The sequence below is a fragment of the Lepisosteus platostomus genome, chromosome 7, assembly GCF_059453375.1.
Source record: "Lepisosteus platostomus isolate fLepPlt1 chromosome 7, fLepPlt1.hap1, whole genome shotgun sequence".
NCBI lineage: Eukaryota > Metazoa > Chordata > Actinopteri > Semionotiformes > Lepisosteidae > Lepisosteus > Lepisosteus platostomus.
The window spans coordinates 35,645,883-35,658,065 of NC_142617.1; the positions used below are offsets into that span (position 1 = coordinate 35,645,883).

General features: G+C 36.2%; 1 protein-coding gene across 1 annotated transcript in view; it reads left to right on the top strand.

Annotated features, from left to right (window-relative positions):
• The first annotated feature begins 217 nt into the window (after window positions 1-217).
• The window catches only part of LOC148658612 (synaptotagmin-6-like), a 95,933-nt gene continuing 83,967 nt past the window's right edge, over window positions 218-12,183 (top strand). The window contains exon 1 of the mRNA XM_088640047.1: window positions 218-838. Within this exon, the coding sequence (XP_088496173.1) occupies window positions 682-838 (157 nt within the window). The 5' untranslated portion in view covers window positions 218-681. The remainder of the gene's footprint in view (window positions 839-12,183) is intronic.

The following is a 12,183-nucleotide window of genomic DNA, read 5'->3' on the forward strand; positions in this document are numbered from 1 at the left end:
CCCCTGCAAAGCTTGCATTTAGCAAATAACCAGTTTAGAGGCTTAGCTTCACTATTCATGGCATGCCTCTGCATCTGAGCACAGCTGGTAGTTGCAGGCACTCTCAGCTAGCTCTTTCTGATTTGCAGTTAACCTGCTTTATGTGCAGGGGAAAGGTTCAGTTGGAGTGCTGTATAAAGCACTTTGAATAGGGCCATACAGAGGATAACACAATTGAATTTAGTGGGAGGTGCTGTTAAAAGGGACCCCTCCTTGCCAGTAAACACAGAACTGATCTCGGAGGCAATCGGGGAATGAGAAGAGACTCTGAGTGCTCCTGTTCAGGGGAGAACTCCACTTTGGGAATAGCACAGATAAGCAAAGCAAACGACATGCACTAATGAGACTCTTCACTGCTGCATACAGTGGCTGGTAGAGAAATAGCCCTACAGTACTAGTTGCACAGAGAGCTATTTAAAGAAAAACATTTTTGATTTGATCTTTTTTGTGTTCCATCTCAGGCAGAGTCAGAGCATAGACAGTTCAGCATACCCATCTCCAGAAGTGTGCTTTTGAGAAGAAAAGAAGACAAACAGAAACTACTGTTTTTGAGGTTTTTGTTTTGGTGTGTGTGCTTACTTACTCTTTACATGAAGTAAAATACTTCATTGTCCAGAGAGAAAAAAGGATGCCTTTTGGGAAATGAGTGGATCCAGGCAGGATCATGACATAATTTGCCAGAGGGCGGTTGGTCTGATTGTTGACCTGTGTCAGAAGAAAAACCCAGGCCTGGAACCCACAACTTGTCAGGATTTCCTGCTGCTTCTGTCAGAGCAAAGCTCCAGCATTTCTGAGTCAGGTAATATCTTTTGCTGCTACTTATAAAAACTAATCATTTAAGAAAGATAATTCACAGATATTACACTTGCATTTTTGATTTTGGTGTGTTAATAACCTGTGTGATTAATTTTCACACCTAAATATATGTTTGGATAGAAAGTAATTTCAATTCAAAACAATCTATAGCAACAATTGTTAAAGGTTAACTAAAATTGTAGAGTGGGAAACTATTTGTCATTATCTCATACAAGTTAGTTACTCTTTTTCTTATGTGAGCATCAGCTGGTCAATGTGGAAACATGAATTGAATTTTTTATTATTACTTTGACAAATAGAATACACTAATATCTTTGCATCACCTCAAGCCAAAACAAATGTTATGTGGTAGCAAGCACTGACCAAATTTTCCAGTAGAAAACTTTGGTTCAGCTTAATTCAAGACTTTCTTTTGACATAAAATGTCACTGTAATAATGACAGCAATATAAAAACAGCAACCATGTGAAACATAATCATACATTCACTCTATATCCATGAAAAATACAGGACCACTTTGCTAAAAAATATTGCATTTTTCACCATATGATAAATTTTTCTAGGATTGCCAGAGATCCCCTTTGGTTCCTTTAGGAGTGTCAGTTTGTCAAACTTAAAAGGCAAAACAAAAACAGATAACCTTTGACACCCATTTTTAACTTGACTAATAGGGAATACAGCTGGACTTGTATTGCAACAATATGTTGATAACTGTTATATCAGTTTAAACAGTTGTATGTCGTTTATTTTAAAATCTGACAATTTTAAGCACTTTGTTTCAAGTCTGTTTTTATTTGTGCATTAGTAAATGGTAGATCTGCATCTCAGTTCCAGCAACATCAGACTCTTGAGCTTGTCTTTTTGGTTCTGTCCTTTAAATGTTGATTGTATTAAAGCCAGAATGAAGAAAATCCATTTGCAAAAAGATCAAGCCAGTATGCAGACCAATACTTGCAGTTTTTTTAAATGGAAGGGGGAACATCATTTTCCATTGCATTTGATTGGGCAAACACAGTTCATTTCTAGAGATGTTTTTGCAGTTGTCATGACTGAAGGCTCTGCTGATAGCAACATCATTTTGTTCTTAGCTCATCTGTCGGGCAAGTTATCTCCATATTCTATGTTCAGGACCACCTTTTTCTTTCCATCTGCTCCCTGTTTGGAATCTCCTCTTATTGGTCAATCCAATATTTGGAAACCAATTTTGTGAACACTCTGACATACCTGCTGTCAAGTCACTTGCTATTGTACATGCTATAAGCTCTAAAGTACTGTACCTAATAAGATGTTTGGAATATCTAGTGATGGGACAGGTCATATATCTCTCACTGACAACATTACTTATTCACATGCTTCCTGGTACTGAAAGTCCCAGAAGATGCTGTTGTGTGTAGAGATGACTTACACCCTGGTCAACTCCAGCACACCTCATTCTGTCGGCATATGTAAACTGTTTGGGCAATCCTTGCCACAGTCTGCTAGCCCAGGGTCAAACTATTCTTGTCTAGATAGTAGAACTCATAATCTAAGCAAGCATGTGTAATTGGTTGAGCTTTCCAGTTATCCCTTTACAATTTGTGAAATCTTATGCTAAACATATACCATCTTATACTGACTACACAAATACAAGTACTGTGGGTTATTGTATTTCATAACTTACTGCAGTTGACAACATAAACATTATGTCCGAAAAGTAGTCAATGGCCTATATAGGACATTTAGTTAACATTTAATAAAGTAGTTCTCATTGAATTGTATGCATGAGAGATTTGGTCCGGACACTGGGGTAACACCCCTACTGTTTTCTAGAAACGCCCTGGGATTTTGAATGAACACAGAAAGTCAGGAGGTTTTATGTCAAGGTCAGGTTTTATGTTAAGGTCTTTTTAACAGTACAGTGTACCTATCATTATACTGGGGCATTAAGACCCACATAGAATGCAGATTAAGTGCTCCCTAATGGCTCCACTAACACCTCTTCCAGCAGCAACCTAAGCTTCCCCAGGAGGTCTCCCATCCAGGTACTGGCCACACCTGCTTAGCTTCAGTGGGATGCCCGCTGTGAACTGCAGGGTAGTGTAGCTTCTGGCTATAAAACCTGTTAATTTTATAGATGGTTTTGTCTATAAAACACATTTTCCACTTTAGTTTCTTATTGTATTATCAGGAACTATTTAAATTCTACCCACCACCTTTGTATAAGAAGGGTAATTAATATGGAATGCTCTTATTTTCATGCATTTTTATTCTTTCCAGGTCTACTATGGTCAGTTGTTATGTTACTGGTTTATTTTCTTTTTAAAATAAAAAGCAAATGAGTTAGTGACAAGCGTTTCTCTAGAGCGCATATTTCTTAATATTAGCAGACTTTGATGTTTTAATAGTGCTGTCATTTGTTTTGTGACGTACTGTACTGTAGCTGGTAGTCAGGATTAGATCCTGCAAGCTAGCTAGCATCCTGGTGGCTCAATTGTTAGCATTCCTGCCACTCAGTGCTGGGGCCCTGGGTTCAATCTGCATCGAGTTTGTATGTTCACACCATATTTGCATGGGTTTCCTCCGGGTGCTGCAGTTTCCTCTTTCAGTCCAAAGACATACTGGTAGGTTAAGTGGCTTCTGGAAAAACTGGCACTAGTGTGAGTGTGTGCATGTCTACAGTATGCGTGGCTGTATCCCACCCTGTACCTGTTGCTTGTCGGGATAGGCTCCAGCTACCCTGTGACTCTGTATTGGATAGTTGGTAATACTTTCACCAGTTTAGTTTAGTATTATAAGTTGTTCCATATATAATATTAAAGTAATTTATATGTGTGGGTAGAGAAAATTAAAATGATCTGGACAGAAATTGTGTAATTACTTGGTATCCTATGTGTTGATCACAATCATAGTACGTATGAGCTTGTCCAGTCCAACACACAGCCTTAGTCCTTTGTCCTTTCCCACCCCTCTTGTGTGAGAATCTCGGATTTTCCTGTAAATCACCAATTCTAACTAATATAACTACTTGAACCAATGGAGGTTAATGCAGGTCTGCAGCTGAAATTGATTTTCTTCTTTCTTTTTACCTTTCAGTATGCACAACCTCTACATGTTCCTTTGAAAATGATGCACATCCCCGCTCAAAAGTGTATAACATATCTTAACACCTGTTTCTCCTACATGCATGCATGGCAGTACGTCCTATCAAACTGTGGAACATTTTTATTTCATTTTACTGTCATCTTGATCCAAGAGAACCAGAAGTTAATAATGCAATGGCAGTGTAACTAAATTGTTATAATTTGACTACAATGTAATGTATTTCACAGAAATGCATGACCGAACACAAACCTAATGCCTTGAGGGACGAGGTAAATGTAAAAGACGGACCATAGCTGCAACCAAAGCAAAAGACATCTTGAATTGTGATCCCTTTGTTTTTCCCATAACAATGGAGATGTTATGCAGGAAAAAATGTCACAATAAAATACAATATTTCTTAGTTTTTACATAAAGCTTGTTAGTTTTTGTAGGTTCTTGTACTGAGAGCAGTATTTTTTTATGGTAAGGTGATATCTGGGAGGGTAATAATGAGCCTGTCCTTATGGAAATGAAAAATGAATGTGGCTGAATACAAAGATCGGTGTTATTGTTATTTGTGAAAATGAGCAGAAGTCAATGAGGTTAATAACAAAGTTGTAGGGTCATGAAATGCCATCATACATTAGAAGTTTTTTCTTTTTAATTAAAGCTGTTATCTGAATGGACAACAAGGTACTAAAACTGGGGAATTTTGAAGGTGAGGTTTGTAAGTTTTTTTCAGATCTCAAGATGGCTAAGGCTTTGAGGTTAAATGTCAAATCTTGCTTGCAGGAAGAAGTGTCAAACCTGAGAAGAATAAAGCTTCACTCAGCATGTTAAATTAAATGTGCGTAATTTAACAACATAAGAAATTGCTTCATTTTGCAGCTCAATTATTCCTAGGGGTGTTTGCTGTTTAATTTCTGATACCAGACGTGACATTTTTTTCTACTTTGTTGGCTTTGGTAAAACAAGACTGCTGCATTATTCAGACCAGGAATCTTGTGCTGAACTGTATTTTTGTCCATCAAAGAGCCTTAAGGACATGCTTGTTTCAGAAGCTAAATTTCACATACATGTTTTGTTCAGTTTTCCGTATTGCAACATGTTTGCCTATACTGTATATGCTATATAAAATAAAGTTTATTATTATATACTGTACAGTGCATTGCCCCAAAAGGGATGTTGTCTAAATTGTCCTACAAGCAAAAGTTGGAAAGAAACTGATTAATCTTTTCAAAATATTGCAATAGGTATTGTATAGTCACGCATTTTAACAAGTGAGGACAAGATTTTCTAGGTGTTTCTGACTCTAACGCCAACATATTTTGTCTTTGTTTTGGCGAGGTTGCTTAGTCTTTTCAAAAAAAGTCAGTGAAGTAAATTTTCCAATCAAATGAGTGGATTGTTGTGCAAACTCATTGAAGAAGAACTAAACCCTAACCTACAGATCCAGCCATTCAACATCCGCAGGAGATATCCCAGTAATTCACAGTTACCACAATTTACGGGGTACCAAATTTTTTTTAAATAGTTTATTTGAAGATGTTTATTTAAAACCGCCAGGTGGAGCATTGAATGGTTGACATGGCATGTGGAGCTTTTGGGCTGTCACCAGAACATTTCTGGTTTCGAGTCCCAGTCAATGCTGAGGAACTTTTATTCTATTACAGAGTTTAAGTTGTGTACTGTTTAAAGTTTTTAGAATTTTAAACTGTGTTTTTCTTTACTGACTTTTTTAAATTTGTACAAAGGAGGGTAGATGGGTTATTTTTACAATTGCCAGTAACCGGAGCTGATCAATATGTTGAAACCGTACCATAACAGTGAAGACAGACGTGTTACCGCTTTAGGTGAGCCAGCGGCTCACTCTGTTGTTTACTGATGTACAATGTCTAGATGCCGACATTCTTGTTCCACTAAGTATTTTAGACTAAAGCACTCGCTTATTAATCTCTGAAATCCTGACTTATTTGCCTTTGCATTCCCCTCATTTAGCTGAAATGGAAAAATAAATCATATAGTTGTTAAATATATTGGAGAGCTCTGTTTTATTGACAGACATTCCAACTCAAGCCTGTCTCATAGAGTGATATAGATGTGGGTAATGTCATCCCCATTATATGTGTTTATCGCACAAATCCTGCTAAACTAGAAGCGTTGCAGGTGATATCCTGTACATTATTTGCTGGAGTGCAGTTTAGTTCAAACACGGAAGTCTGTGGAGTTCCCCCTGTTTATTGGTACCAAACATTGATGGGACATCACGGTTCTGTTGGAAAATTACAGAAAAGTGAACGTTGAAACTCCACCAGACATTGTATGTACTGTTTAACCATAAGTACCGATGCGCTGTTTTTTGTAATAGGGTTATTCCCTGGAAATTAGACACAAGACGGGCAATGATTGACAATACTGTGTGGCTTTGGGGTAATTTTTCTGAAACTGAAGAGTTTTAGAGGAGATACATTGTATATTGTCTCTTTTTACACTTGTAAAAATGTTCCAATTTTAAAGTGATTCACACCTGAAGAAGGCTCCACAGCCGAAAAGTTTTTTCTTTCTTCTCTTTTCAGCATGGAATAAACCTATTACTTGTTCCTAAACTTAATATAGTCAGAATGAGAATGAGTCAGAACTTTTCCAAAATAACCACAGTAAGTGACTGAGTGAAAGACTTTGATGCATAAAATGTTTATGAAGAAAGTGGAATATTGTTGTGTATTTTTTATTTAAACTACCACTACCAGCCATATACAGTTTGTATAATCTATTTATATTCCTAAATTAATATAGTTTATGATGTTCAGAGATGTTATGCTCCTCTTATTTTTGTGCTCAGCTACCAAACTTTTCCTTTAGTGGTAAAATTCCATATTAATTTTCCATATTTAGCGGATTTAAACATGCACAGTGGAGAGATTAAATTAATCAATGTGCTAGGTGTTGAGCATTTTGGCCAGTAAATCACGTACCACGGTTGACTGTAGAACAATTCCCACAGTACAGGTTTTTACCGTGCATTTTGTATGGCTACATCTGTACTACACATGTAGAGCACTAACGTCACGACAGTTTGTTCAAGACTACAATTAATTTCATTTTTCTTAAAGTGAATGCCACACAATGTGATCTAGGATGTGTTTCTGAAACATTTCCTGAACAGCACAGGAGGCCTGTCTTCTTCTCATGGGGTTCATGTATTTTTTAATATATGGATTTTAAGCAGAGGGAGGTGATATGCTTGCTTCCCATCATGCTGATTGTGTTCCAATTAAAGTGTGGGCTTTGTGAATGCAGAAAGAGATCCCTGCTGTTTTTTTTTAAAGACAAAAGTGACCCTTTTAATGGATTTGAGTATGATGTATGGAAAACCATTCCTACCCTTGGTCTTTTTCACCATCAGTATTTCAGCATTTAAAGGTCTTCAATCTATTAAAAGAAAACTGCTGTGCTCCTTCTTATTAATTCCTTGAAGGTTATTTGCAAACTCGTATAGACTGTTAAAAGAGACACTCTGTTCTTAAAAGGCCAAAAAACCTTAATGGCACAGTGCTGCTTTTTCAATACCTGTGTTTCTCTGCCACAGGTCTCCTACTGCAATGATTTGATAATCACATTAGTCAGCTTACAAAGCAGATCTAAAAAAAAAAAGATTAGAAGTCTGTGGCAATGTCATGTCAACGCCATCATGACTCTTATATTGGGATATGGGAAAAGAGTGCTGCGATGCAAATAAACTAACACCTAATTTCTAAGCTCCAGCGTAGGCTGCCAAAGGTTATAGGAGAACATGAACAGATTTTGCTCTCAAAAGTAAATTTACAACCATACGTTAACAGTCTCTTGGGTCTTTTCCAAACGAAATAAAACTAGAAAAGGAAGAATCAGCATAACATATTGATTTATTTATAAAGGAAATGCAACAGAGGACACATTTTATTGACACTGCAGCCATTTCTCATTGCGTTATTCTGTCCTCTTCCTCTGTCTTGTAGCACATACACTTGCCCTTCCATACACAACTTCAGAGGGATGGAAACTCTTGTTTTAGTCCTCTCTGTCTTAATGTGCTTTTTCAAAGCATATTCATTTTTTCATTTTCTCCTGAAGCTCATCAGAAAACAAAAAGTGGGCCAAGCTTAGAGAACTAGTAAAACCAGTGGAAACTTGATCTCAAGACTTCAGCTTTAGCTTTACACTTTCTTTGTGTAAAAGATCATTGTCATTTAGAAGAATCCTCTCTTACTGTATGTATTTTTATTAAAAGATGTTTAGGAATGGAATGGCGTTATGCTATTTACACTCACTGGGGCTAGTGTCATTGCTTTTCATTGTACTGTGCTTTTCACTGCTTTGTCATTTCTCAATTGAGAGTGCACTGAAGCACAACTGCCAGTAACTGTGTAAACCCATCTCTTGTAAACTCATCTCTGTTGAAGTCTTGGCAGAGCAGTGATTCTGTGAGATCCATCCACCCCACTGGACAGCGTCTCTCTGGGTTGCTCTCTGGGTTAGAGTGAAATGTGACTCAAACTAAATTTCTAATTTAACATTAGAACACCAGCAGGCTAGTTACCTATCCATACTAAAACCCCTGGATTGTCCTACACCACCAATCAAATCCGTTCCCAAAAAGTCATGCCAGTTATAAGCAGTTTTGTGCCAGAAATGTTTATTTTGCTTTACAAAAGACAGTTCTTCCTGGTAAATCTTTTCTATACTGTATGTGGCTGGGATTAATTTACCAAGACATAACCATAGTGTGTTAAGAACAGATGCTGGTTTTAAAAATAGTTAGAATCCTACAGACAGTGAGATATCTCCACCGAATGTAAATGTGGTCTTGATGAGTAACATCAAACTTCATGTCATGCAGACATTTCAGATTAGTATCTGAAAGCACCAACTTGAGCTTCTTTTTCACATCATTAAATAATAGATGTTTTCTCACTCAATGTCCATTTTGGAAAGGCTTCTTTGTCAGGCTTTTTACCAAAAATAAAAGTAAGAAAAACAATACATTTTTAATCAATTCCAAAGACAAGTATTTTCCACTTTCCTAAAATATTCACATAGCCAGCTGCTCTAAAGCACTAATGAAAATTCTGTTGATTGCACTACGTTAGGAATGAAAGTGTTTTGTGCTTTGGAAGGGTTTTTCATACTCTGCAAAATCAATTAGCTATTTAAAAGCGTTTTTCTATTTAATCTTTTCATCATATTAGCTGGCTTTTACATGCATTTTGAAAACGTGCATTTTGTATTCCTTCTGAATTTATTAGGTTGAGGCTATTATCCATATGGCCTGCAGTTAAAATACAATTGAATTATTTTTAAATACATATTTTAAACACATAAAAGATATAGCAACCAATAATTAACAATCAGTATAAAGCTTAGTGGTGTAAGAAATTGACTTAAATGGATTAAACTAATCTAATGCAATTAGTTGAAACAAAGTAAGTGAAACAAAAGTAAAATGGTCAAACTCTTACATGCAGCTTGATTCAATTTCTGCAGGTAAAGAACACAACATCCTCTGAAGCACGGACGGGTAGAGCCACATCTTGTGTCCTGAAACCAGATGAAATGTAGGTTTTTAACCAATGGCAATGTGCCCTGTTCTGTCACATTGTGACATATGCCAATCTGAGGACAATGTCTAATGTAACTTTTTCTGTTGCCCTGTATTATTTTATCTATAGTTATGCCTGAGTACATGCATTATTATTGTTGGAGCTCTTGTTAGCTTATTTATTGAAGCACTGGATTTGACAAGGCATGAGGGGGAGAGAAATTAACTATTCCAAGCCAAGGTTGCCTGGATGGTGGTGCTAGATTGAGTTGATAGTGGGGGAGAGTCCCACTAGTAATGTAATTGATATCCAGCAAATATTGTGGGTGGCTTTCCTAATGGAAAACAGACATAGGTTAATGAGAGTTAAGGGGATGTCAAACTCACTTGGAGTTTTGGTCACTGGAGCAAATGTTATAAATAGTTGCTTGTTCTATCTTGCTTTTTTATGATTTTGTTGTTGTTGTTGTTGTTTTTTTGTTGTGCCTGCAATGAATTATTTTCCATTCTTTAAGTAAATGCTGTTGATTTGTAGTCATTTTTCTCCTCTTAAACTCCCTCATTCCTTCATTATCTGCTTTTAGGACATTTTAAACTTTTATTTCAAGCCTTCTTGTATACCATCAATATATACTTCATACTTCAAGCCATACCATATTCTTGAAAAGCAGATATGTTTTTAGTTCACGTCCAATAAAACAAATGTTTCAGCCTCTGGTTAGAGTGGTTACAACTGGAAAGCAGTACAGCACAGTTGGCTCTGAGCAGCATATACAGTACAAGTCTGAGTAATGATAACATCTTCACTGTGCAATAGAAAAGGATATGGGGGATTCAGGCATTTCCACTGACCGGCAATTAATTCTAGCTGTGTTCAAGTTAACACCAGTAGCTGTAAAGAAAAGCTTATCTGTTTTGGTGTGTGATTATATTCTCTCTCTCTCACACACACACACAGATTATTATGACAGGAACTAAGAAGAAACCACAAGAATACAAAACACATACACTGGTTTAAAAACTGTATGATAGTGCTTTAATTAAAATTATTTCTAAGTTTTCTTTCCCATTAATGCTGCTGCTGCTGTGCATATGTAGTGTAACGAAATGCCAGAGACAATGCATATCTTGTCAGTGTTATCTCTTAAGACTCATCATGCTAGGGTGTATATCTGCATGCATTTCTTCTACTGCAGCATGTTCTAATGAATAAATAAAACAGTATCTGCTGGTATATGATAGCACATAAGCCAACACTTAGAGTGTTAGAATGCTTACTGTTTGCTCCCCTGGTGTATTATAGGCATACAGATTTATATTGAACTAGTGTAAATAATTTAGATGGCTTACTCTGATACATACCAAATGGCATGCCAAAATCTTCAGTCCACTCATAGAGATTTTTTTAGTGTAGATATATAAACACTGGTAATCTGTAGTATTAGTGGTATAATACCTTTCATTCTTGAACAGTGTATTGTTTTGTATTCATCTTATACATTAGCATAAACATTTAATTTTACAACTTTTCCCTGACCCCTTTATGCAATGTGTTTTTCTAATTAATAGTATAAATATATTACTTTATTTAATATTATTATAATTACATATATAAATATATTACTTATTATTGATAAATTATAAACATATTACTTATTATTGATATTATGTGTTATTAGTAATATTATTGTGGAATGTAAGAAAAACAAGATACATAGAGCAACACTCACCAGAGTGATTTAACGAACATAAAATTAGCATATAGCTAATCTCATTAATTTCTACTGTGAGCCAAATCTTCAGTGCAACATACAGAGCTACAGGAAATAAAGGGTTAGAAAGGGTTAGAATCTGAGCAGCAAACGTAGAGTTAGAGAAAGACTGCAGCTAAGGTTATGATTCACTTTTTTACAGAGGAAGGTGTCAAAAACCATAGTATTGGGGCTAGCAGATCATCCCCCACCTCTAAAAATGAATTTGAAAAACTCAATATATTTCATCCACAATTATAAAAGAAAGAAAGACATGACAAGCTTTGTATTAACAAAGCAGTGGGAATCATGGGTAGAAGCATGCTGCTCTACCAGGGTAAAGCTAAGCCAAGTATAAACTGTTCTGTCTGGGCCAATTGGTAAAACAGTTAAGGGTTCATCAGTAGCTCCTCCAAGGAGGGCCTATTCAGCTTTCTGATTGTTATAAAAGTGCAACGTAGGGAATTTCTCTGTGTACGGTTATTTTTCATTTTGCTCATATTTTTTTTTAACTCAACTGCAACAATAAGCCAGTCGCGGGATGCTACATTGGTACATAATGAATTTATTTACTGCAGCAAATAACCACTTGCAACAGAAATGAATCATGTCCTTGATGCTTCAAAATCATAGGAAAGGTTTTTGTATATCAGTATTCTTTGGGAACTATAAAATATTTGCTATCTCACTACAGAAAAACCCACTAAAATATGTAGGAATGTTGGAAACATTAATACACCAGTATACAGCAGTTAGGAAATAAAATGATTTCCTTTTCTATTTACCTTCTAGTCTAGTGTAGTCTGCTAGTATAGTCTGATAAATTAGCAACATCTTTAGGCAAAGCCATTGGTTTGCAACAATTTCTGGTTATGGTGCTGTTTTAAAACCATTGTGTATGCAGTGCTATTATTAATTATCCAGGCATGCATTTTCTAAC